Source organism: Haliaeetus albicilla, chromosome 13 (genome assembly GCF_947461875.1).
Source record: "Haliaeetus albicilla chromosome 13, bHalAlb1.1, whole genome shotgun sequence".
Classification (NCBI taxonomy): domain Eukaryota; kingdom Metazoa; phylum Chordata; class Aves; order Accipitriformes; family Accipitridae; genus Haliaeetus; species Haliaeetus albicilla.
Genome location: NC_091495.1, coordinates 259,607 through 284,139, shown reverse-complemented (window position 1 = coordinate 284,139; position 24,533 = coordinate 259,607). Strand labels below are relative to the sequence as shown.

Below are 24,533 nucleotides of genomic sequence, written 5' to 3'. Positions count from 1 at the left end.
GCCGGACTGCCCCCTGTCACCCCCCGCCCCTCCCCCCTTTAAAGCCCTCGGTGAGGCTCCTTTTAAGAACGGCCAAGGGGGCGGGGTTTGAGGGTTGGGGCGGAGCCTGCTGGCAGACGGAGACGGGCGGGTGGACTCGGGCTGAGTGCGCGGGGGGGCGTGGCCTCCGACAGAGGGGCGGGGGGGCGTAGGGGGCGTGGTCTCCCGCTGAAGATGTACGGGATGGTGGGGCGTGGCCTCCAGCGGAGAGGCGGGGAAAGGGGCGTGGACACCAGTTGATAGGCAGTGAAATGGGCGTGGTCTCCGACGGGGAGGTGGAGAAAAGGGCGTGGCCTCTGCCAGAGGGGCGGGGGGGCGTGGCCTCCAGTTGATAGGCAGAGAAAGGGGCATAGTCTCCAGCAGGGAAGGCGGGGAAAGGGCGTGGCTACTGGCAGAGTGAGGCCGCAGCAGAGGAAGAGGCTGTGGCGGTAGGAGCTGAGGCCGCTGTGGAAGGGGAGGGGGGCAGAGGGGGGAGGGACTGCCTGGGGGATCCCCTCGGGGCTGGTGCAGTCCCCAGTGTCCCCTGGTTTCACTGCGGTGGACCTGCTGGATGTGACTGAGTGGGGACGCAGGGGGTGGGGATGGGGGGGGATGAGGGGGGGGAGGACAGGGACCCCCTCCATCTTCCTCCACCCCCCTGCCATCCCGGCGGCCTCACTATCATGCCCTGGTCCCCGTCAGTTGGATGCCAGTGGCAAGAAGCCTGGTGGCCCCGAGGGGGGAAGAGGGGCTGGAGGCTGCTGGGCCTCGGGGGCAGCCCCCACGTGCACCATCTCGAAGCTCGGCCTGGCCGCCGGCAGAGCCCGCCTTCTTCTTACATCAGTCTTCACCAGCATAGGTCAGGAGAGCTGTCAGTCTCCTTCCCCTGAGGTCATGCTGTCTCTGATTGGCCATCTAGGCTTTCACTCTCCCTGGTGTAGTGCCCGCCCTCCCCTGAGGGGATGTTGTCTCTGATTGGCCCCCAGGTGGTCAGGGAGCCCAGGTGCGGTGCCCACCCTTCCTTGAGGTGATGCGCTCTCTGATTGGCTACCTGGGTTGTCACTCTCCCTGGTGCAGTGCCTGCCCTCCTCTGGGGTGATGCTGTCTCTGATTGGTCCCCAGCTGGTCAGGCTGATTTGCTGCAGTGCCCACCCTTCACCCAAGATGGTGACTTCTGATTGGCTGCCTGGGGTGTCACTCTGCCCAGGTTTGGGGCCCACCCTCCCCTCAGGTGATACTGTCTTTGATTGGCTGCCAGGTGGTCAGGCAGTCCAGGTGCAGTTCACCTGAGCTGATGCTGCCTCTGACTGGCCACCTGGGCTGTCACTGTGCCCTGGTGCAGTGCCTGCCCTCCCCTGAGGGGATGCTCTCTCTGATTGGCTGCCTGAGCGGTCACCCCCGCCCAACTTTTGCTGAGGTGATGTTTCCTCTGATTGGCTGCCTGGGATTTTGGCTGCCTTGCTCCTCCCATGGGTTAGACAGCTTGTCAATCATCTGTGTGCTGCTCTCCCGCCAGGTGTGATTGGTGGTATGCCCCGCCCCCGCACGCTCCCATCTTTTCCGACTCTTGCCACCTTTCCCTGCAGGCCTCGAAGCTTGATTGGTTGGTTCCATATCAATCACGTGCTTTCCTCTCGCCTCCTCAAATACGATTGGTCCACTGACTCCCCACAGACTTCTGGGCGGACGTTGCCAGGCGACTAGCTCCACCTTCTCGTCGCGATTGGTAACCCTCTGCTTTCGAGTTTCTAACGCTGGGATTGGCTGCGACCGGGCAGCAATCCCGCCCCCTCTCGAAGTCGATTGGTCCTTCCCCCTACCCGTCAAAGAATAAACCTTTCTTCCGCCTTTTTTAACCCCCCCTCGGTCACGCCCACTCCTCCTCCTCCCTCTCCGGTTGGCCTGCACTCCGCGCCCCTCTCTCTCTGATTGGCCTCGGCGCTGGCCCCGCCCCCGCGAGGGGGCCGCCTCCCCGCGCGGCAGCAGCCGGCCGCTCAGTTGAGCAGCGGCGGCCGCGCGGAGCGGAGCTCTTCCGCCGCTGGGGCCCCGCGATGGCGGCGGGCGAGGCGGGAACCATGACGGCGGAACTGTTGCTGCCGCCACCGCCGTTACCGCCATCGCCGCCTCCCGGAGGAACCGGTACGGAACGGGCTCTAGAAGAAGCAGCGGCCTCCGGTACCCTCAGCCTGGCCGGCCGCCGCCTGCGCGCCTTCCCGGTGGCTGCGGCGCGGCGGTGGGACCTCAGCGACACCACGCAGGCCGGTGAGGCCACGCCCCTTCCCTAGCCACGCCCCCGGGGCAACCCTGGCCACGCCCCTCCTGGGGGTCCCGTCTCCCCCGTCCCCGGGCTGTAGCGACCCCTCAGCCCTCCCCCGCCCCCTTCCTGGGTGTCCCCGGTGCCTCCTGCCCCCCAGGCCGGGCCCAGCTCCGCCCCCTCCCCCTCCGGCCTCCTCAGGCAGGTGCACAGGGGGGGCCCAGGGCTCTGTGTGTGTCCCCTCCATCAGCCCCTGTGGGGCCCTCGGCCTCTTGGGCCGAATCCGGCCTTTCGGAGGGGGCTGGGAGCCCTAAACCGCCCCCCACCTCCACGGGGGTAGCGCGGGGTTTCCCCCCCCGCCCCGAGGGAAAGCCTCGACGCCTCCCCGGAAGCCAAAGGTTTGCCGAACGCGCCGGGAGGCCAGAGGCCAGATAAACAAGGTGCCAGGGCGGGAAGAGCCGGCACGCCTGGTCCGGGCGGTCCTGCCTGCCTCAGTTTCCCCCTCCCAGCGTAAAGGGGGGGCAGGGGGGTCACTAGCCCTGTCGCCCCCTCCTTCAAGGCAGGGGGAGGGTGTGGGGAGCCGTCCGCTGCTCTTGCTTCCCCTTTGATTTCCCCTTCCGGGGCGGTTGGGGTGCCATCAGCCACCCCACCCCCCAAAACAGCCCTAAAAAGGGGGGCTAAGGGCTTGACCCCCACCCCCCTGACTTCAGCCCCTTCTCAGGGGAGGGGGGGTGGGTCAGGGTGCCCCTCATTAGCAGCTTGTTAACATCTGGTTAGGGACGCTCTAGGGTCACCCGGGGGGGGGGGGGGGGGTGGCTCTGTCCCACGGGGACCCCAGAGCAGCTGGGGTGTGTCCCCCTGCCCCAAGCTGAAACCCCTCCATGGCAGCAGGGAGGGAGCAGGGCTGTGGAGTGTCCCCTCTCCCTGGTGGCATCTGTCCCCAGTGGTTTGGGGCATCCTTGTCCCCTGTGGTGTCCAGTCTCTGTTTGTGATGGTTGATGTTCCCTGTCCCTGAGGGTCCCTAATTGTCCCTGTCCTCATTCTTGAGGCTCTCTCTCCCCTGTCCCCATCCCTTGTCCTCAGTGGTCCCTGAGGGTCCCCACTGGTCCCTGTCCCTGGGGGTCTTCTGTCCTCCATCCCCATCGGTCCCTGTCCCTGATAGTCTCTGTCCCCATTGGTCCCCATCCTTGAGAGTCCCCTGCCCCTCTTGCTCCCCATCCCCAAGGGTCCGCTGTCCCCAAGTGTCCCCTGTCCCCACACGTCCCCTTCCCCACAGACCTCTCCCGCAACCGTTTTGGGGAGGTGCCAGAGGCCGCCTGCCACCTCGTCTCCCTGGAGGGGCTCAGCCTCTACCACAACTGCCTGCGCAGCGTCTCCCCCGCCATCGCCAACCTCCAGGCCCTCACCCACCTCGACCTCAGGTACTGGCCCTCCCCGGGGCGGGGGGGAGGCTCCAGCAGCAACCCCCCCTCCTCCTCGTTTAACCCCTGGCCGCTCCCTGCCTGCAGTCGCAATCAGCTGACCTCGCTGCCCGCCTGCCTCTGTCTCCTGCCCCTCCGCGTCCTCAACGCCAGCAACAACCGCCTGGCACAGCTCCCCGAAAACATCGGGGCGCTCGGTGCCCTCCGGCAGCTGGTGAGCACGATGCTGGGGAGGGTGATGACACCAGGACCACCCCCCCCTTTTTGTCACCTTGCTTCATTAACCCACTCATCTGTGTGTCCCCCCAGGATGTCAGCTGTAACGAGCTGCGGGCACTGCCCGCCAGCGTGGGGCAGCTGAAGTCGCTGCGGGATCTCAACCTCCGCCGTAACCAGCTCACCGTGCTGCCCACAGGTGAGTGGGGGACTTCGGGGGGGGGGGGAATCCTCCATTTTGGGGGAGTCCCCATTGACGCTCTCATGTCCCTGTCATGTGTGTCCCCCCCAGAGCTGTCGGAGCTGCCCCTCGTCCGTCTCGACTTCTCCTGCAACCGGGTGGTCGCCATTCCCCGCTGCTACTGGCGTCTCCGGCACCTTCAAATCATCCTGGCCGACAACAACCCCCTCCAGTCGCCCCCTGCCCAGGTCAGGAGGGGTCCGGGGGGGTCGGGGGGGACCCCAGGACCCCCCAGAACCCCATCTGACCTCCCCCCGCAGGTGTGCCTGAAGGGCAAAGTCCACATCTTCAAGTACCTCCACCTCAAAGCCGAGGCTGCCGCCGCCACGCGCCCCCCGCCAACATGGTAAAGGGGATCTCAAAGATGAGGGGGGAGCAAATTCCCTCCCCTGGTGTTTTTTGGGGTCCCCCCACCCTTGTTTTTTTACCTCCCCCCCCAGCCTCACAGATGAGCTCTGCCCCCTCCGACAGCGTGGGGGGTTGGACTCCGGCTTCAACAGCGTTGACAGCGGCAGCAAGCGGTGGTCTGGCAACGAGGTGGGTTTTGGGGTGTGGGGGGGACATGGGTGGGTTTTTGGGTGCCCCCCCACCCTAAATCAACCCCCCTTCCACCTTGAACCCCCTTTTCCACCATTTCAGTCCACGGATGAGTTTTCGGAGCTGCCCCGGCAGCCCAGGGAGAAGCGCAGCGGTGCAGGTGAGAAGGGTGGGGACCCCTGTCACCCCCCCCCGAGGCTGATGTCACCCCTCGGGGACCCCTGTCACCCCCCCCCGAGGCTGATGTCACCCCTCGGGGACCCCTGTCACCCCCCCCCCCCGAGGCTGATGTCATCCCTCGGGGACCCCTATCACACCCCGCACCCCCCCCGCCCCCCAGCTGGTGACAGTGACCCCGAGCAGGTCGACTTCATTGAGGGCAGCCTCACCGGGGAGGAGGAGGAGGAGGAGACCCTGCTGGAGGTGACAACGTTGTCCCTGACAACCCCCCCCAAAATTTTAGGGGCCCCCCCAAATCCTGGAACCCCCCCAAACCCCAGGGTCCCCCCTTTTTGCCCCCCCAGGAGCAGCAGGGCTCGTCCCCGCGAGGCGACACCCCAGAGAAGGCGTCCGGTGGCAGGTGACTGGGGGGGTTTGGTGAGGTGGGGGGGGTCGAGGGGTTTTGGGGGGTCCCTGCTGACTCCCCCTCCCCCCCCCCAGGGTGGTCCCCGTGCCCTGGCGGGGGGAGGGGCCGGGGGAGGGGCGGCGTCGCCCCGAGAGCCTGCAGGTCTGGCAGGAGAGGGAGAGGAGGCAGCAGGCGAGGAGGAGCCGGGGGCTGGAGCAGAGGGACAGGTACAGGGGTGGGACTGGGGATAGTGAATGGGATTGGGGATTAGGGATGGGGACAGGGATTGGCATGGGTGACGGGGATTGGGGACGTGGAGGTAGGGATTGGGATTGGGATGGAGAACAGGGATGGGGACACAGATTGGAGACATGGGGACAGGGAATAGGATGGAGGACAGGGATTAAGGATGGGAATGGGTACAGGGATGGGAATTGGGGATATGGGGACAGGGAATGGGATTGGGATGGAGGATGGCATTGGAGACATGGGGACAGGGGACTGGGATTGGGCACTGGAGATTAAAGGGGGATTTGGGACAGTTTGGGGATGGGTTTGGGATATGGGGAGTCGGGACAGGTATGGGAATTAGGGATGGGATTGGGAACAGGGACTGGGGAGTGGGACAGGGAATAGGAACAGGATGGGATTGGGAATGGGATTGGGAATTGGGGAAGGACACACAGGGTGGGTGGCTGCCACCTTCCCCCCTCCAGCTTCCTGCGAGCGGCTGCCAAAGCCACCCCCGCCCCGGCTGCTCACACCAAGTAAGTGTCCCTTGTCCCCAACCCTGTCCGTCCCCCCCACACACTGCCCGGACACCTGGGTCACCCCCCCCCCCCAAAAACACAGGGGTCCCCCTGGTGACATGGGGGGCCACTTCCCCCCCTCCCCCTCCCTGCAGCAGCCAGTCGGAGCCCGGCACCTTCCCACAGCGACAGCCGAGGATGACATCAGTGAGTATCGGGGTGACCTTGTTAGGCTCAGTCCTAATTACCGAGGGTGTTAATTACACACACACACCCCCCCCCCCCGGTGCTGTTTCAGGGCCCAGATGAAGCCCCCGGCCCCCCATTGGCCCCCCCTGGCTCGTCGCCCCGCACCACCCCCAAACCCACCAGCTTCCTCTTCCGCTCTTCCTCCTCTTCCTCCTTCCGTGGTGCTGCCACCAAACCTGGTAGGACACCTCCCCCTCCCCGTGTCACCTCCTTGGGTGTGTGTCCCCCGATGTATGACACTCCCCCCCCCCCCCCCAATTTCCTCCCCACAGCCCCCCCATCCCACGATGCCCCCCCGGACCCTGACGAGAGGGAGCTGATCGCCGAGATGCGGCAGGTAGAGATGCGATCCCCCCTTTGTCATCCCTGCCCCAAATTTTTATTTGGGGGGGGGTGTTAGAGGTTCTGTACCCCCCTCTAAACTTTTTGGGGGGGTGTCTTTATTTTGTGCCCCCATTTTCTTCTCAGAGCATCGAGTCGCTGCTGCAGCTGCGGCTGCCAGAGGAGCTGGGGGAGGCCCTGAGTGACGGGGAGCTGCTCTGCCGGCTGGCCAACCGCCTGCGCCCCCGCCTTATCCCCTTCATCCACGTCCCCTCACCCGCTGCCGTGAGTGACCCCCCCAAAAAACACCCCCCCCACCCCAAAATACCCCCCTTAACCCACCCCTCTTTGTAACCCCCTCCAGCCCAAGCTGAGCACCGCCAACAGCCGCAGGAATGTGGAGAGCTTCCTCGAGGCTTGCCGGCGCCTGGGGGTCCCCGAGGTACTGTGTTTGGGGGGGAGGACTTTTTTTGCGGGGGAGGGGGTGTCCTGCGCTCCCCACCCCTGTACGCTGATGTGGGACCCCCTCCCAGGTGAAGCCGCCCCCTCCCCGGCGTCCCCCCCCCGGGCTCCTCGCTGGCTTCGCCCTCTTCTACGGCCTCGTCATGGCGTTGCTTTACACGGCTTATCGTGCTCTCTTCGGCTACTGAGGGGGGGGCCTCAACTGGGGGGCCCCCCTCCAACCCCAGGGGAGCCCCCCCATCCCTGGGGGGAGCCCCCCTGACCCCCCCCAACCCTCTGGGGCTGCCCCCCCTGCCTTACCCCCTGCTCTCCTTGTGCCTTAATGTTGGGGAAACTGAGGCAGGGATAGGGGAGGCTGAACCCCCTTCTCCTCCCCCCCGGGGTGATACCTTCTTTAATTATTATTATTAATTATTATAATGAATTATTATTAGAATTAATTATTATAATGAATTATTATAATTAATTATTATTCTAATTATGAAGACACCCCCTAAATTATATTTGATATATATGTATCTAGAAGTTGTGTGTGAATATTGGGGGGGGGAGGGCGGGGCTAAAAACTTGGAGGGGGGGCTCTGCCCCTCCCCCCCCCGCTGCGCAGCTCTTTGTCCGTTTTTGCCGTTTCTGTGCCCAAAAGGGGGACGCCGCGTCCCCCCACCCCCGCTACGCTGTGTGCCGCCCCCCCCCCCGTGCCTCCCCCCTCCCCTAATTATGTCCCGTCCCCCGCCAGGCCGCCATTTGCCAGCCCCAGCACGTGCTGGAGGAGGAGAGCCTGGGCCTGGGCCGGCTGGCCCGCACCCTGCGGGGGCTGCTGGGGGTCGCCCCCCCGCCGGACACCCCCCCCGACCCCCCCCGCTCCTCCCCGCCCCCTCTTTGAGCCTCAACAAGGCCCCGCCCCCCAGCACGGTCTCGGTTCTCTCATTGGTCGAGGGCGTGTGGGAGGTTGAAGCCGATCTGGCGCCGCCATTTTGGTTGAGGGCAGGTGTGAGATGAGGAGGGGAGGCGTCGGCCGCCATCTTGGTTGAGGGCAGGCAGCCCCTACCGCCGGCGGGAGAGGTGGGAGGCCCTGGCGGCCACGTTGGCTGAGGACAGCCACCTTCGCCCTCAGGATGGAACAGGGTGAAGCCTCGGCGACATCTTGCCCGAGGGCAGGCAGGTACCTTTACTCCCACTATGGAACATGGAAGTGAGGTTCCGGCGCCCATCTTGTTTAAGGGCAGCAGGGGACAAGCCCCCAGGCAGACATCTTTACTGAGGGCGAAGGACCAGCACACCTTGCCAGGCTAAAGGTGATGCCTACGGCAGCCATCTTTACTGAGGGCAGCCCAGCACAACCGCATGCACCCATCTCTGCTGAGGGCTAAGTCTCTCCAGCCCCCACCCAGGGCTAGGGATTGGGGGGGGGGGGGGGGGGGGGAGGGCCAAGCCAGGGCTCCCCCTTAAGGAAAATGGGGGGGGTGTTAACTCTGAGAGCATGGTATGGGGCATTTTATGGGGGGGAAGTGGGGTGAAGGGGAAGGGGGAAAGGATTGGGGGTGGGCAGGTCAAGAGAGGTGCAGAGACCGAGGAAGTTTCTATAGAATATATATTAGATATTGTGATATATCTCTCAAAAAAATAAAACCTGGTCCTCGAGGAGGGGGGGAGTTGGGGGGCACCCAGATGCCTCAGTCCCCTCTGCAATCCGGGGGGGGTGTGGGGATACAGCCCCCACTCCCCCCCACCAAGCGGCAGCAGCTATAGGAAAGGGTTGGTGGTCGGGTGCTTGATGCTGAAGGGGGCTGTCGGAGCCGGGACCGTCTGGGGAGGGCAAAAAGGGGGGGTCAGGGGCAAAAAAGGGGGTTCAGATACAAAAGGGGGTTCAGGGGGCCCCCCCATATTGCCCACCCCCCCAGCCCCCTCCTCACCACAAAAGGGTTGGTGGAGGCTTTGGCAACATTGAATGCACCGAAGGGTGAACCTGGGGGGGATAAAAGGGGAGAATCAGTCGGGGGGGGGGGGGGGGGCGCAGGATATGCCAATAATTGACACTTCCTGCCCCCATGCTGGCTCTTACCATCAGCCTGGAAGGGGCTGGGGAACCCCCCAGGAACTGGGGGGGCAGCAAAAGCAGCACCTAATGGCAGAGGGGGGTGATGAGACAGAATTGAGAGGACCCCCCCCAAACCCCATCCTGGTCTGGGGGAGGGGGGAACGGGAAAGGGTGGGGGGGTATCACTCACTGGCAGCGGGGCCATTGCTCTGGAAGGGGTTGGTGGAGGGTCGGGGGGCGGCAGGGGCTGCAAACGGGTTGGTGTAGCCTGGGGGGGGTCACACAGCCATCACCCTGGGGTCCCCCTCACTGTGGGGGGGTAGCAAGGTTTGGGGGGGGGGGGGGGGGGTGTTGAACCCCAACTTACCCCCGTAGGGTGGTGGGGGCAGCGCCGGGGGGGGCCGCAGGGTCCCAAAGAGGCTGTGGGGCGGTGATGGGGGGGGTGCTGAGCTGGGGGTTGGGGGGCAGCTCCTGCCCCCCGTCCCCCCCAGCCAGGTGAGGGGTAATGGGGGGGGACACATGACATGACACTGTACCTGGCAGAGGCTCCGCCCTCTGGGGGCGGTACAGGGGTGGCCCCGCCCCGTGCAGCAATGCCCCCTGTGGGTGGGAGGAAGAGATGTGGCCATGGCGGGGGACCCCAAGTCCCCTCCTGGTACCCCCCGGGGTATGTGGGGACCCCAAAACCCCCTGGGACCACCCACAGTGATGGGGGGGGAGCCCAAACCCCTCCCCCTTTGTAGTGTGTGGGGGTCCCGGGGTCCCCCAAACCCTTCCCCGTTAGCCCCAGGCTATCACGGGGGGGTGGTGGGACCCCAGGGTGATGTGGGGGACCCCAAACCCCCTCCCCAGTACTCCACAAAGATGGAGGGCCCTAACTTACCTTCCTCATTAATCCTGGGGGCCTCATGGGTGTGGAGGAACCTCCAAACCCTTTCCCATTATCCCCAGGGGTAGCATGGGGTGATGGGGGTGACTCCAAACCCCTTCCCAACGTCCCACAGGGTGATGGGGGACCCCAAACCTCCTCCCCATTAGTCCTGGGGGGGTCCCAGGGTACCTGTGGGTGCAGGTGGGGCATGGAAGGGGGGCGCAGCCCCCCCAAACGCGGGTGCTCCTGGGCCGGCTCCGAAGGCATCGAAACTGGGGAAGGCAGCACGGGGCAGGGCCGGGCCTGGGGAGTGCAGAGGGGGCACAGGATCACCCCCACAGCCCCCCTGCACTCCATGGCCAGCGCCATCCTCGCTGGGCCCCTGTGCGGCCGCTCTGGCAGGTCACTTCCTTCCCCTGGACCAGCACTCGCTGGTCAGCAGTCCTGCCAGATCCCCTCTGTCAGGACCCATTCGAGCCCCCCCCACCTTCATGGTCAGCCCCCCCCAGACTGCCCCTCCCCAGCTCACCAGGGAAGCCCGGGAAGGCGGCGAAGGCAGGCGCTGGTTGGGGGGCAGCAAAGGGATCCCCCCCAATGTCAGCCAATAGGTCGGTGCTGGCTTTCCGGGCTGGCTGTGGGGGACAGTGGGGGGCCGGGCGGGGCTGTGGGGGGGGCACAGCAGGCATCAGGGGGCGACGCTCCCATCGGCCCCCCCCTTTGCCCCCCCCCCCCCCAGCACTGTCTCACCTGCAGCAGCGTCCCTGCGTCCCCCAGAAGCGGCTGGGTGGGTGCTGGCTCTGCCGCAGCGCTTTGGGGAGTTTTTGCTGTCTCCGGCGCCACATACCTGCCAAGCGGGGGAGGCAGAGCTATTTATCAGGAGGACCCCCACCTTGTGCTGCTCCCCCCCCAAACCATGCCCTCCCCTCTCGTACCATCGTTTCTTCTCATACTTCTCCTGCAGAAACTCCTTCACTTTTTGGGGGTCGCGGGAATCGGGGAGCAGCGAGTTTCGGGTGTCAAAGTTGCCAAGCCATACCCGTCGGCAGGCCTGGGGGGGTGGTCGGGAGGACACACATGAGGACACTGGTGGGATGGGAGGGAGGGGGCAGACACCCCCCACCCCACCCCGGTCCCCCCCTGACCTCGTTACCACGGGCCTGCAGGAAGAGCACCTCGGCTTCGGTGAAGGTGGTCATGGAAATGGACTTGACACGGTGTGGGGGATTCAGCCCCCGCCTGTGGGAGGGATTTGGGGGGTCAGCGCCCCCTGCCCCCGAAGACCTCCCAAAAAAGGGTTTTTTCCCCCCAAAGAATTGACTCTTAAAAGACCCCATGGATCCCCACGGGAAGGCACGTGCCTGGGCCACGCCCCCTCCCGGGAAGCACCACCCCCACAGTGCGTACAGCCAATCAGCAACAGCTGCTCCCCAGCCTGCCTCGCTGCACTGAGTGGCCCCGGCCCCGCCCACAGCACTCTAGAGCAGCTGACCCCGCCCCACGGTTCTGGCCCCGCCCCACTCACTGCACCGCGGCCACCTGGCTCCGCCCCACTGTTCTGGTCCCGCCCCGGCGTTCTGGCCCCGCCCCACTGACGGCACCCCAGAGCACCTGGCCCCGCCCAAGCATTCTGGCCCCGCCCCACTCGCAGTTCCCTGGGGCACCTGGCCCCGCCGTCCCGGCCCCGCCCCGCTCACAGCGCCCCGGAGCAGCCGGTGCAGACGAGGCTGCCCACGGTGATGTCCACGTAGGTGACGCCGCGCTGGCCACATTCGAAGCAGAGCCGGTTGGCAGGGGAAGCGTTCACCAATTCCCTCACCCGCCGGCACCAAACCTCAGCCTCTGCGTCCCGGGACGCGCTCCCTTTCCTGGCTCCGGGGCCTCCACCGGGTCCCGTTCCCGGCCCGGGGCCTCCTCCTCCGCCGCCACCGGCGGCCGCCGCCATCCTCCCTCGTAACCCGGCAGCGGCGGCGGCGCGTAATGCGCGCGCGCAGGCAACGCCCCCACCTCCCTCTTCCAGCCGCGCAGGCGCCTTGGCCATCGCGTAGCTGCGCGGCGCGTTGCGCATGCGCGCACGACACCGCCCTAGAACGCCGCTCCCCGTTCCTGGGCAGGCACCGCGCACGTGCCTGGCGGCGGCCGTCGCGCGCCCAACGGCTCTTCCCGCCCTTCGGCGCCTCCTCCGTCCCCTCAGCGCCTCCCCCCCGCCCCCGGTAAGAGCTTTAACCCCGATCCTGGGGAGGGGGAGCGCCTCATTTTGGGTGGTTTTCACACAAATTCACCGTTATTACCACACCCCCGCCCAGCCTGGGAACATTCTGCCCCACCCCCTCCGTCCCATGTATGAGGAGACGGGCTGGGAGGGGGGGCCTCGGTCCCCTCATTGGGGTCCCCCCGTTCCCCCACCTCAGGCGAGCATTTCCAGCTGCTTCTCTCTTTAATAGTGCACAGAACCACATTACAAAAGACCCCCCCCCGCCTCTGCGTTGCCCTCACCCCCTCCCCAAATTCGGGCCCCCCCCCCGGACCCCGCGGGGACGAAGGCAATTCTGGTAAAGGGGGAGGGGGGGCAGGGCACGAGGCACAGAGGGGCTGGGGGGGGTCCCAGGAAAGGGTTGGGGGTCCCTTTGCCCCCCCCATGGTATCCCTCCCCCAAAATCCCAGGGGAGACCCCCACCTCCCCTTGCACACACCCCCCACATTGGGGAGGGGGCTCCCCCAAACCCCTCCCACAGGCCGCACTGCGGACCCCCAGAGCCGAACCCCCTCCCCGGACCCTGCTCAACCGTGGATGCACCCCCATAAATACCCCTCCCCAGCTACCCCCTCATAAATACATTTGCAAAGCAGTTACAGCACCCCCCCTTTCTGGGGGGGGCTGGACCCCCCTTTCTGGAGGGGAGTGAACCCCCCTTTACTGGGGGGCTCTACCCCCCTCTAATAGACCCCCCCAGTTCATGGGGGGCTCTACCCCATTATTGAGGGGTTTGACACCCCCCTATTGGGGGACGCGCCCTTATTGGGGGGGGCTTTATTCCCCTTAATTAGGGGCTTGACCCCCCCATTGGGGGTCTCTACCCCATTATTGGGGCCCCCCCCTTATTGGGAGTTGTTACTCCTTTATTGGGGGGCTCAACCCTCCCTTTACAGGGGGGGCCCTCCCCTTTACCCCAGGGAGGTCTCCATCCTCCCCCCCTTATTTTCGGGGTCACCCCGCGTTTTATTTAGGGGGGCAGCTTAGCGTACCATAAATACACCCTCCCCCCAATCCTCCCCCAACCCGGCCCAGCCGTGTCGTGCCCCCCCCTCATATTCAGAGCCTCCCCCCCCCCCCCCAATTTAGGAGCTCCTCTTTGTATTGAGAGGACTCCCCCCTCCATTTTGAGAACCCCCCCAATTTCGGGGACCCCCCCCCCTCGATTTCAGGACACCCCTCCCCCAGTTCTTGGGGGGGGGGGGGGCTCAGGGGGAGTGCAGAGATGCTCCAGGCACCCTGGGGGGGTCAGATGGCGGTGTCCCAGAGCACGGCGTGGGGCCGTCGGGCCGGGGGGGTGCCGGGGGGGGGCGGGGGTGGGGGTCGCCCCTCAGGGCCCCCCCCCCTCCAAGCAGGGGGGGCGGGGAGGGGGGGCAGGCTCTCCTGCTTGCAGAGCCCGCTCCCCCCCCCCCCCGCGTCCCCCCCTGGCCTTGATCTCGGTGCAGACGCAGCGTTTGCGGTCGATCACCTCCTGCAGCTGCCCGTCCCGCGGGCGGGGGGGAGCCGCGCCCCCCCCGGGACCCCCCCCTGCTCCGGGGACCCCCCCAGACAAAGGGCGGGGAGCGGGGGGGCCACGGGGAAACGGGGGAGCCCCGGCCTGGCGCACTCCCGAGGTGGAGGCCGAACGGCCCAGGCGGTGCCCCCCGGGGAGGTCTGGGGGGGTGGGGGAGAGGTGTCAGGGGGACACGGTGCCCCCTCGTCACCCCCCCCCCCCCGGAAAAAGGACACCCCTGTCCCCGTGTCCACCCCCCCAGGACTCTGTCACCCCCCTCCACTGTCCCCATGTCCCTCCCCACATCTCTATGTCCCACGCCTCCGCAGCATCCGCATGCCCCCCCCCCCCGCAGTGCCCCCCCCGCACCCCCCACCTGTGGGCCGGCCGCAGGCAGGGAAGGTCTGGCAGGGGAGGGGCAGACCCGGCCGCCCTCGCGGCCCCTCGGCTCGCACCGGGATCCCCGAGGGGGGGGGAGGTGCGCCCCCCCCCCGCTCCTCCCGGGGGGGCTCTGACGCCTCTAAAAGGGAGGGGGTAAAGGTCAGCCATGCCCAGGGGTGTGTCCCCCCGCCCAAATCCTACCCCCCCCTCTTAAACTCACTCTCGGTCTCTTTCCCACGGCGGGAGGAGGCTCCGCCCCCTCGGCGGGAGTGGGGCTCCTCCTCTCGGAGAGGGGCGGGGCCCCCCGTCGCCCCGCCCCCCCGCAGGCTGTCGTAGGCTGGGGGCCGCTTTCCCAGAGGCGGAGCCTCGGCGGCGGCAGGTAGAAGAAGGGGAAGAGGTCCGAGCCCCGCCCCCCCGCGCTCTCGCCCCGCCCCTCCCGCCGCCGGGTGGGGAGGGGGAAGGGGGGTGGAGTGGCTGCGCGCGCGGGCTGGGGGGGGCGGCTCGCGCCGGGGGAGGGGCAGGCGTGAGCCCTCGGGGGGGGCAGCCAGCAGGGGGGGACGGGGGGCCAGGAGGTTGGGGAAGGGTGGGGGGATGGGGGCCGGGCCGGAAAATGGGGCGTGGCCAATGAAGGGGGCATGGCTGGAGAATGGGGCAGGGCTGGAGAATGGGGCGGGGCCTGAGAATGGGGCGGGGCCTGAGAATGGGGCGGGGCCCCCCCCCTCCCCAGCAGGGAGGGGGCAGCTCATCTCCTCGTAGATGGCCTCGGGCTCCTCAGGGGGAGGGGGGGGAGCACCCCCCCCCCGCCGGACGTCCTCCCCTATCCCCCCCCGGCGGGCATCCCCCACCATCTCGATGTAGACGGGCTCCTCCCCCTCCCCGGCCCCCCCCGACCCCACCTCGGCCGCACCGGGGGTGGGAGGGGGGGGCCCGGCAGAGAGGCGGGTCTGGGGGCTACGGGAGGGCTTCGGGGGGGGCGTCTGTCTCACGCAGCCCCCCCGGGGGGTGCCTGCAGAGGGGGGGAAGAGGGGTGTCGGGGGGAGCAGCAACCCCCCATAACCCCCTGGCACCCCCCAGCCCCCCCTGACACTCCATAGACCCCAGCCCCCCCGAGAGCCCCCCCAACAATCCGCCTGTGCCCCACAGACCCACAACACCGTCCCTGCCGTCCAAGGCCCCCCCACCACTGCACAGCCCCCTAGACCCCCATCTCTGCCCCCCAACCCTGATACCCCATAGCACCCCCACCCCCCCCCACCGCATGACCTCCCACAACCCCTTACTCCCCCCAAAACACTCCCCCCTTCTCCCCCACTCACCCCCCCGCTTGGCAGGCGGTGCCTCGAGTCCTCGCCCCTCGGGGGGCCCTGGGCGGGGGCCGGGGGGCCGGGGGGGGGTCCCGGCATCGGGGATCCCCACAGCGTGGCAGGAGAGGGAGCGGGGGGCCATGCCGGGGGCACAGGGCCGAGGACCCCGCTCCTGGGGGGCCGGCAGCGTCAGGAAGCCCACCCGCAGGGGCCGCCGCAGGGACCCCCCCTCCCGCACCTTGGAGGCCCTGGGGGGGGGGGGGAACCGGGAAGGGGGGGGTCAGGAGGCTCCCCAAGATACTTGGGGACCCCCCGACCCACTCAGGGCCCCCCCGTGTCCGTCCCCCCCTCCCCGCGGGGGGGGGTCCGCGGTCCCGGCCCACCCACCCCTTGCGCGGCTCCTCCTCGCGGGGGGGGCGCCAGTCGGGGCGGCCCTTGCGCTGCAGCAGGTTCATGGCGGCGGCCGCTGGGGGGCGCTCTTCCCCCAGCCGCAGGAAGGCGGCGGCGGCGGCGGCCAGCTCCGACCGCGGGGGGGCGCTCATCCCTGGGGGGGGGGGGGGAGGACGGGTCGCTCTGCACCGCCCGCACGCCCCGGCTCCCCTCTGTGACCCCCCCCCGTCTCCAAACAGACGCTGGGGTCCCCCCTACCGCCCCCGGATCCCTGCGTGTCCCCCCCCCCCTTAGGCCGCCCCCCCCGTTCCCCCCCCTCCCCGCCGCCCCCAACAGCCCCCCCCTCGGGTCCCTCCATCACCTCCCGCCCCGGGCCCGCGCGCCGGCATCCCCCGTCCCGCCCCGCCCGCCTCCACCGTTACCTGTCGCTCCGCTGTCTCGGGGGGGGGGGGTGGAGGGGGGGCCGCGGGGAGTGGGGGGGGGGGAATCCTCCACCGCGCCCCCCCCCCCACCGCCGCCACCACCACCACCACCGGGGCCTGGGCGGGGGCTCAAGGGGGGCGGCGACCCATGGCGAGGCTCTAGCGGCCTGCGGGGAGGGGGAGGGGGTGGTGGTTAACGGGGAGGGGACGGGACCCCTCCCTCCGGTAAACACCGCCCCCCCCCCTCCTCTGCCCCCCCCTTCCACGTACCGGCCGCTCCCGCCTCCCGCCCGCGCCGCTCCATGGCGCTGACGCAGCGTCCGGGCTAGGCGAAAGATGAGGGGGGGAGGTGTGGAGGGCGCTACCGCCCCCTACCGGCGCGGAGGACTTGTGCGGCAGCTAGAGGGGGCGTGGCCGCGCGGGGCGGTGCACCGCACCGCACGGCCACGCCCCCCCGCGCGTTGAGGGGCGGGACTTCCGCTCGCCACGGCTTCCGGTCGGTGCCGCTGTCACCCGCCCGCCGCCGATCGCGGCTGCGGGTCCCGGCCCCGCCATGATCCTCCCCCCGCCGCCGCCGCCGCCGCCATGAGCCGGAAGAAAAGCGGTTTCGCCATCACCAGCGTTCGCGGCGGTAACGGCGGCGGCGAGGGGGGGGACGGGTCCGGTTCCTCTTCGAGCCCCGGCGGTTCCCGGTTCCGCTTGGTTCGGTTACCCGGTCCCGGTGAGGCTTTGCGGCGGGGCCGGTGGATCTGTCGGGATTTTTACGAGAGGGAAGCGGTTCCCCGGGGAAGCGGGAGGGTTCCGCTCTCCCTCGACTCCCCCCGCACCCCTCCTCCGCCGCCCTTCCCTCCTTCCTCCTCCTCCTCCTCCACCGCCGCCGCCGCCGCCGCCGCCCCCTCCCCCCACCAACCTCGTTCCCTCGGGGCCTTCGCCCAGCTGGTGCAGCAGGTGAGGGGCGGGGCTACACCGGCGGGGAGGCGGGGACACAGAAAGACCGCGCCCCCCGCCCCGCTGGTACACCACCCCCCCTCCCCTTTACAGGCGCTGCCCCCGCGACCCCCTTCGCCCCGCCCCGGGGGCGGCACCGCCGGGCTGAGCGCTCGCCTGGGATTGGCTGGAGAGGAGGGCGAGGAGGAGGGGTGAGGCGGGGCTTCTGCGAGGGGGGCGGGGCTTCTGGGTTCACACAGGTGAGGGGCGGGGCTTCCTGTTCGGGCAGGTGAGGGGGGTGGGGCTTGCTGCTGGGAGGGGGGAGGGGGGAGGGGGGACGGGGGGGAGGGGAGACTTCCCCTCCCCCCAGGGCCCAAAGGGGAAGGAAAGCGGAGGAAGTTGCACATCCCCCCCCCCTCCCAGGACACCCTGTTGGGGGAGGGGGGGTTGTGTGTCTGTCTGACATCCCTCCTCCCCATCCCAGCAGCCCCGGCAGCGGGGTGACGGCCATTGACAACAAGATCGAGCAGGCCATGGTGAGCCCCCCCCGGGCACCTGGTTCCCCTAATGGGGGGGGTACAACGGACGTGGGGTCTGGGGGGCAGGAGGGGTTCCTGTGGCTCAGGGAGGGGCGTGGGGTCCCAACACCAGGGTCCTTGGGGGGGTGTGTGTGGGGGGGTTGGGGCCTGGACACTGGGGTCCCGGGGTGGGGGTCTGTGAGTGCCCTTTGGGGGGGGGCAGTGGGGGTGTGGGGGTTGGGCTGTGGGTCCCAGGGAGGTGGTTCCCCCGCCCCACGCCGTTCGTTCCCCGCCAGGACCTGGTGAAGAGTCACCTGCTGCTGGCGGTGCGGGAGGAGGTGGAGCTGCTGCGGGAGCAGATCAAGGAGCTGAGCGAGCGGCGGGCGGCTCTGGAGCGGGAGAACGGGCTCCTGCGGGCGCTGGCCACCCCCCAGCAACTTGCCCGCCTGAGACCCCCCCGCCCTCATGGACCCCCCGCCTGACCCACGCCTTTGGGTTGTGGGGGGGAGTGGGGTGTGGGACACTGCCCCTGCTCTGCTACGGGACTTTTGGGGCGCGCCCGCACACACACACACACACACACGTCGTGCAATGGGGCCCGGATGCCCGGGTCCGCGGGGAGCGCTGGGGTTCTCAGGGGGTGAGCGGGGGGGGGCCCGGATGCCTGGGTCACCCCCACCTTGCCGCAGCTCTGCTGCTTTATTTCGGGGGGGGAGGGAAGGAGGGGGTGTCGGTGACCCCCCCCGCCTTCCCCCCTCCTCTTTCTGCGCAATTTGGGGCCTTTTTTAATAAAGCCGCGATTTTTACAGCACGGGGGGAGGGTCCTGGTTAATTTGGGGTTAATTAGGGCGTTGGGGTGTGCAGGGATTCGAACCCGCGGACCTGGGGGGGGCGCCATGTTGAGAAGGTCAGGGAGCGCAGAATGCGGCCGCCATGTTGTGAGGGTTCTGCCGCCATGTTGTGAGGGCTGTGCTGGGGGCGTGGTCAGAGGCGGAACGGGCGTGGCCCCGGGGGCGTGGCCGTTGCCGCCATGAAGCCGCCCGAGGTTGCGTCGCCGCCTCCACCGCCCGGGGGGATCCTGCGGCGGGGGGGCCGCGGGGGGGGCACCCGGCAGGTCAGCGCGGGGTGGGGGGACGGGACACCCCAAAACTAGGGGGGGGACGCACACATGGGGCCCCCCCTCTAATTCCCGTCTCCCCCCCCTCCGCCAGGTGCGCTTCGAGCTGAGCCCCGCGGTGCATGCTGGGGAGGAGGAGGAGGAGGAGGAAGGGGGGGCCGCGCCTCTCCCGCCGCTGGGGACCCCCACCCTGCACAGCAGCCTGGGGGGGGCGGCGGCGGGGGCGTCCCGGGAGCCCTTCGACGCCCCCCGGGCGGCCGCCGCCCTCCTGGGCTGCTCCTTCGCCGCCCGCTGCGCCGTGGGGGGGGCGGCGGCCGGAGGTGAGTGTTGGGGGGGGTAGGGGGGTGTCACCCCCTCCCCCTTCTGGACCCCAAATCGCCCTTTTTCGCCCCGTTCCGCAGCCATAAACGTGCCCCCGGCCCAGCGGCTCTACCGGGGCCTGGTCAGTCTGGCCGTGCCCCCCCCGCCGGAGCCGCGCAGGGGGGTCCCGCCCCCCGCCGCGGCCCCCCTCAAGGTGAGTGAGACCCCCCAGCCCTCCCATGGCCCCCACCACCACCCCAGGGTGCTGATGGGGCCTCCCCCCTTCTCTCCCCCCCAGGTTCCTGGCCCCGAGGTGGGGGCGCTGGCGGGGGGGGCCGGGCGGGGGAGTGGGGATCCCTGGCTGCCCCCCCCCGCCCCCCCCGAGTCCCCCCGGCCCCTCCCCCGCCCCCCCGGCACCACCTTCCTCATGTACCGCAAGCTGCAGCAGTGGGGGGGGGCCTAAAGGGACAAGTCATCCCTCCCCCCAATAAATCCTCATTTCCAACCTCTGTGGGGGACTGAGTTGGGGGTGGGGGGGTCCTACATGGGAGCGTGTCGTCCCCCCCCCCCCTTCTTTAACCCCTGGGGGTGTCTCCGAGTCCCCCTCGGGTGTGGACTACGGCTCCCAGCAGCCCTGGCGTGCGGCTGCCGCCCATCACGCATGTGCAGCGCCAGCCATTGGCGCGAACTTGTCGCTATGGAGACGGGCAGGGCGTGGGACGAACCATCGGGGCTGGGGGGGGGAATGGGACATGAACCTGCGTCCCTGCCAGCAGTGTAGACGGGGGGGCGGAATAGACATAGGGCCCCCCCCCGGACTATACCATTTACTGGGGGGGGGGGGGGAACAAGACACCCCCAACTGTCCTGGGGTGGGTGGGCAGGTAATGGTGAGAGACACCCCCCCCCACTCCATGGGGAACATGTGCTGCCCCACTGAGCCCCCCTCCAAAGCTCTAGCCCCTCCATAGGGTGACAAGTTTCCCCCAAGCAACAAATGACACCCCCCCCTTAGGTAACAAACCCCTGTATAGGGTGACAGGATCCATCCTCCAAACAGGGTGACCCCCCCCACATGACAGGCCCCCCCCAAAGTGACAGACACCCTCCCTCCCCAAAAACGACCCCCTCACTGACCAATCGCCTCCTTTATTCGGGGCCCCCCCCGACCCCCCCTCGGCACAGATCAAACCACGGCAAACGCCTGGGGGGGAGGGGAGAAACACCCCCAAATTGGGGGGGGGGGGGCACACGCAGCCCCTCCCCCTGTTTGGCATCCGGTGGGGGGAGGGGGGAGCAACCCCCCCCCCCCGGCAGCAGTGGGGCCCCCCCATACTTGGTGGGGTGCAGGGGGGGCTCAGGGGGCATCGCCTTGTCCCTTGTGGAAGAGATAGATGGGCCGCTGGAAGCCTGTGGAGGGGGGGTGGTGGTGGTTAGAGGGTGCCCCCCCAAGTCCAAGCCCCCCCCATATTTGGGGGGCTGGGGGCCCACGTGGCAGACCCCAGCATCTGCACCCCACAACCCCACAGAGGACCTGACAGTACCCCCCCCGCCTCAATTCCCCTTCCCCTCTCAACCGAGCTGCCCCCCCCCAAATTCGTGCCCCCCCACCTTTGGCGGCGTGCTGGGGGGTCCCCAACAACTCGTAGCTGTCGAACCCCACTTCGGGGGAGGTCAGGTAGGAGGGGAACTGCTCGGGCCGCAGCCGGATCCGCTGGTAGTTCCTGTAGGTCGTCTCCTTATTTTTTGGGGGAGAAAAAGGTGCAAAATGAGCCCTGGCCCCCCCCAAATTAAGCGCCAGCTCCCCCACCCCCCCCGGCGCTCACCGTCAGCCCCTTGCGCTTGCGGTAGGAGGCCCAGGGCTGGGGTTCGAGGAGCAGGAGTCCCCCGGGCCGGAGGTGCCGGTAGACGCGGCGGAAGAGACGTTTGAGCCCCTCATCCCCCCAGTTGAGCTGAACCCACTTGGTGAGCGAGAGGCAGAGCACCACGTCGAACTCGGGGCGCTGTGCCGCCACTGCTTCCTCCCGCTCCGGAACGTAGTTCCCCTGGAGGGGGACACACACAAAAAAAAAAAAAAAAAAAAAAAAAAAAAAAAAAAAAAAAAAAAAAAGGGGGGGGACACACGACACAACGGTGTGTCACTGGGTGGAATGGGGGGAGAGGGGCCAGGGTGGAAGGGCAGAGGGAAGGGGGAGGAAGGGTGAAGGGGAGGTGGGGGGGGGTCAGGCTGAGCCCCACTGAGGGGGTGGGGGGCTATTAAGGTGGGGGGGGCCCACTGAGGGGTTTTGGGGGGGTGGGGGGCACATGGTGAGCCCCACTGACAGATTTTGGGGTGTGGGGGGTCACACTGAGCCCCAGTGAGGGGTTCAGGGGCATTGAGGGGTGAGGGGGGCACACTGAGGGGCTTTGGGGAACATGTGGTGACCCCCACTGAGGGGGCTTGGGGGGAATACACTGAGCCCACTGAGACGTTTTGGGGTGGGGGTCATGCTGAAGCCCACTGAAGGGTTTTAGGGGGGCCCCACATTGAGGGGGATCACGGTCGGGGGGGCCACACTCAGGGACATGGAAGGGGGAGTCGCAGTGAGCCCCACAGAGGGGTTTTGGGGGGTGGGGGGGCCTAACACTGAGTCCCACCCACTGAGAGACTTGGGAGGGGCCAGACTAAGGCCTGGGGCTGCCCCACACCACGAGCCCCCTCCCCCCCCCCCCCCCCCCCCCCCGGTGTCTGCCCACCCCCACATCCCCAAACCCCTCCCTGCGGGGGAGTGTGTGCCTCATCCCTAGCCCCACCCCTTCAAGCCCCTCCCCTCTTTAAGCCCCACCCCTCCAGCTCCAACCCCGAGCAGGAGCATCCCCATCCCCCCAACCCCTTAGGACCCCCCAACCCCCTTGTCGTCCCCCCCAGACCCACCAAGACCCCTCCAAACACCACCCTGTCCCCCCAAAACCCCTTGGAACCCCCCAAACCCCACCAAGACCCCCTAAATCCTACTGAGACCCCCCCCAACCCTCCCATCATGCTCTCAAACCCGTAACCCCTTCCAAACTGCACCATGGCCCCCCGAAAACCCACCACGTCCCCCCAAGACCCCCTCAAACCCTTCTTCCCCCCGCCCCAAAACCCCACCACCTGCCTCCAAACCCCACCACAAGCCCCCCCCAAACCCCACCCCACCTGCGTGGGTGTCACGTGCCCCCCACATGCACACTCACCGTGACGAAGACGACATTGTGAGGGAAATCGGCGGCCCCGGGCCCGTCGGGGGGCAGGCGGGGGGCGGCGATGGGACCCCGACTGGCCAGGAGAGCAGCGGGAAAACCCTTCCGTGCCCCCCCTCCGCCGTTCCCCCCTCCTACTCCAGCCGCTTCCGCTTGAATCTCCTCCGACAGATAATGCCGGATATTCTGCCGGGCCGAACGGATCAACCCCCCATCAATGTCCAACCCCACCACCCGGGCGGGTCCCCAACGTTTGGCGATGCTGAGGGTGAGATGTCCCACGTTGCACCCCACGTCCAACACCTCCTTCCCCGCAAACCACTCGGGGCGCATGGCTCGCAGCCGCCCGTCCTCGCAGTCGGGGTTCCGGTAACCATAATATTTGCAGTAATTGCCGTATTGGAATTTCTGAACTTGACGACGTTGACGTTGCTGCTGGGAAACTTTTCCGGGGGGTTTGGGTTTTTCCGGAGGGGGACGGGTTCCTTCCGATTTACTGCAAGTCCGTCGACGTTTCCGATGGCGCCCGGTGGCGGGGCAGGCGGTGGCACATGGCGGCGGGGTGGCGGCGGCAGTGGCGGCAGGGAGGACATGAGGGCAGGCAGCCTCATCAGTGGCGGTAGCGGTGACGGCGGCGGCGGCTCGCTGCTGGCCGCGGTGACGGTGGCGGCGACGAGCGGTTTTGGCGGGGGAAGCTAAACGCAGCCCCTCACCTGGGGCGTTGAGGCTGAGGGGGTCGGTGATGTCGCGAGGGACCAGGATCTCGACAGGGTCGCGGCCGCGGGCGGGAAGGGGGGAGGATTGCGGGGTGCGGGCGTTGAGGGCCCGGCTCACCTCCTCGTCCAGCAGACTGTTGAGGTTTAAGGGGTCGAAGATGTTTCCACCCAGCAGGAACTCGGAGGGAAGCACCGGGCCGCACTCCGAGGCCGCCCGGCGACGCCGTTTCCACGCCGGTTGCTTGGCCCCGCAGCTGCTACGACGTTTCCCTCCTCCCGCCGACCGAAAACCGTTACGTGGCCGCGGAGCCTCGGCGGCGGGGGAAGCTTCTTCCTCCTCCCGGACGCCGCCAGTGGTGGAAGATGAAGAAGGAGGCGGCGGTACCAGGAAGGCCTCTGGCTCGGCCGCCATGGCGGACCGCCCCGCGCCTGCGCGCTGCGCCCCGCCGCCGCCGCGCATGCGCCACCGCTAGGGGGTGCTGTGAGGGGGGGGAGCGGAGCGGGGCCCCTCCGCGCCCGCCACCTCCCGCCCGCGATGGCAGGAGCGCGGCGGCCCGCCGGGGTTTATATAGGGAGTAGGCGTGGCGAGGCTTGGGCACGCCTCCATCAGGGGGGTGGACGAGAGACGGGAACCAATGGGAGAAGAGATGGCGGGGAAGGCGGCCAATAGAGGGAGGCGGCGCGCGGGGCACGGGCGGGGACCTGAAGGACGGGGGTGGCCGCCGCGAGTGCCTGCGCGGATCGCGCAAGAGGAGCGGCGCCCGGGGGAGGCGGGGAGGGGCTGGGGGGAGGCGGCGGGGGTGGGGGGGCTCGGTTGGGGGTGGCGGGGACGGGCAGAGCGCGATGGGGAGCGGGGAGGGAGAGCGGCGGCGGGGAGGCGGAGCAGGCGCGTTGAGGGCAACTCGGGGGAGGGGCCTCGCTCCACGCGGGGATCGCCGGGAGTTGGAGTCCGCGGGGTTGCCGCGCATGCACAGCGGCGACGGGGGGGGGAGCCGCTCCTTCCGACCCTCTCTGGCGCCTACTCCTCCGGCCCCCCCCCACCGCGCTCGCACACGTCATCTCTCAGCTCATGACGTCACTCAACGTGGCGATCCACACCCCACCGAGTCGCCACCGCGGTCCCCCCCTCATTAGCCCCCTCCCCGCCCGTTAACGGAGCGGCGGGGACCACGTGGGCAGCCGCATGCCACCCGCGGGCCAGCGCGCATGCGCGCAAACCCTAGTGGAGCCGCGGGGGAGGGGCAGGGCTGGCGCACATGCGCAGTGAGTCACTCCCGGAGCACCTCCCCCGCCCGCGCCGCCGACGCATGCGCAGTAACCACTCACTCGCGCGTGGGCGCACGCGCACTGGCTCGCGCTGGGCACCCTCGCCCCGCCCCGTGCGCATGCGCATCACCCGCCCCGCCCTTCCCCCCGCCCGCGCGCGCGTGTGCGCGCGCTGCCCGCGCATGCGCACCGGTCGGATCGCCACGCGGGAGGGCGATAAGGCGGAGCGCGCGCCGCAGCCCTCGCCGTTTTGAGGAGGAAAAACACACACAAAAAAAGGCTAAA

General features: G+C 68.5%; 5 protein-coding genes across 21 annotated transcripts; 2 read left to right on the top strand and 3 right to left on the bottom strand.

Moving 5' to 3' along the window:
- The first annotated feature begins 406 nt into the window (after window positions 1–406).
- Window positions 407–7,931, top strand: LRCH4 (leucine rich repeats and calponin homology domain containing 4). 12 transcript variants are annotated; one of them, XM_069799706.1, is made up of 19 exons: window positions 407–467; window positions 1,605–2,280; window positions 3,549–3,693; window positions 3,781–3,907; window positions 4,003–4,108; window positions 4,202–4,338; window positions 4,411–4,496; window positions 4,591–4,687; window positions 4,790–4,847; window positions 5,028–5,110; window positions 5,188–5,267; window positions 5,348–5,479; window positions 5,969–6,019; window positions 6,160–6,208; window positions 6,300–6,429; window positions 6,523–6,587; window positions 6,719–6,856; window positions 6,936–7,013; window positions 7,770–7,931. In XM_069799706.1, the coding sequence occupies exons 2-19, from the start codon at window positions 2,070–2,072 to the stop codon at window positions 7,914–7,916; spliced, it is 1,920 nt and encodes a 639-aa protein (XP_069655807.1). In that variant the 5' UTR covers window positions 407–467; window positions 1,605–2,069; the 3' UTR covers window positions 7,917–7,931. The 12 variants fall into 12 exon arrangements, with proteins under 12 accessions (XP_069655807.1, XP_069655811.1, XP_069655816.1 ...); XM_069799704.1 differs by having other exon boundaries at window positions 408–467; window positions 6,157–6,208; XM_069799707.1 differs by having other exon boundaries at window positions 409–467; window positions 5,212–5,267; window positions 6,157–6,208.
- Window positions 7,932–8,607: 676 nt separating this feature from the next.
- AGFG2 (ArfGAP with FG repeats 2) lies at window positions 8,608–12,038 on the bottom strand. 5 transcript variants are annotated; one of them, XM_069799718.1, is made up of 12 exons: window positions 11,637–12,038; window positions 11,085–11,178; window positions 10,875–10,990; window positions 10,690–10,786; window positions 10,472–10,574; window positions 10,132–10,245; window positions 9,608–9,671; window positions 9,439–9,491; window positions 9,262–9,339; window positions 9,096–9,155; window positions 8,947–8,999; window positions 8,608–8,839 (listed from the first exon to the last, which is right to left on the bottom strand). In XM_069799718.1, exons 1-12 carry the CDS (start codon window positions 12,005–12,007, stop codon window positions 8,777–8,779), a joined length of 1,266 nt encoding a protein of 421 aa, XP_069655819.1. In that variant the 5' UTR covers window positions 12,008–12,038; the 3' UTR covers window positions 8,608–8,776. The 5 variants fall into 5 exon arrangements, 4 of the variants coding, with proteins under 4 accessions (XP_069655819.1, XP_069655818.1, XP_069655821.1 ...); XM_069799717.1 differs by having other exon boundaries at window positions 10,472–10,604; window positions 11,637–12,023; XR_011327361.1 differs by lacking the exon at window positions 9,439–9,491 and having other exon boundaries at window positions 10,472–10,604; window positions 11,637–12,026.
- Window positions 12,039–13,089: 1,051 nt separating this feature from the next.
- NYAP1 (neuronal tyrosine phosphorylated phosphoinositide-3-kinase adaptor 1) lies at window positions 13,090–16,554 on the bottom strand. Its single transcript, XM_069799700.1, has 7 exons — window positions 16,453–16,554; window positions 16,183–16,349; window positions 15,758–15,914; window positions 15,383–15,618; window positions 14,287–15,072; window positions 14,062–14,205; window positions 13,090–13,846 (listed from the first exon to the last, which is right to left on the bottom strand). Exons 3-7 carry the CDS (start codon window positions 15,910–15,912, stop codon window positions 13,524–13,526), a joined length of 1,644 nt encoding a protein of 547 aa, XP_069655801.1. The 5' UTR covers window positions 15,913–15,914; window positions 16,183–16,349; window positions 16,453–16,554; the 3' UTR covers window positions 13,090–13,523.
- A 91-nt stretch (window positions 16,555–16,645) lies between these two features.
- On the top strand, window positions 16,646–19,549 carry PPP1R35 (protein phosphatase 1 regulatory subunit 35). Of its 2 annotated transcripts, none has more exons than XM_069799702.1 (6): window positions 16,646–17,130; window positions 17,224–17,321; window positions 17,597–17,645; window positions 18,839–19,064; window positions 19,146–19,258; window positions 19,343–19,549. In XM_069799702.1, exons 1-6 carry the CDS (start codon window positions 16,768–16,770, stop codon window positions 19,505–19,507), a joined length of 1,014 nt encoding a protein of 337 aa, XP_069655803.1. In that variant the 5' UTR covers window positions 16,646–16,767; the 3' UTR covers window positions 19,508–19,549. The 2 variants fall into 2 exon arrangements, with proteins under 2 accessions (XP_069655803.1, XP_069655802.1); XM_069799701.1 differs by having other exon boundaries at window positions 17,594–17,645.
- A 628-nt stretch (window positions 19,550–20,177) lies between these two features.
- MEPCE (methylphosphate capping enzyme) lies at window positions 20,178–23,534 on the bottom strand. The gene is made up of 4 exons (XM_069799699.1): window positions 22,261–23,534; window positions 20,871–21,089; window positions 20,656–20,782; window positions 20,178–20,454 (listed from the first exon to the last, which is right to left on the bottom strand). The coding sequence occupies exons 1-4, from the start codon at window positions 23,440–23,442 to the stop codon at window positions 20,402–20,404; spliced, it is 1,581 nt and encodes a 526-aa protein (XP_069655800.1). The 5' UTR covers window positions 23,443–23,534; the 3' UTR covers window positions 20,178–20,401.
- Window positions 23,535–24,533: the final 999 nt, after the last annotated feature.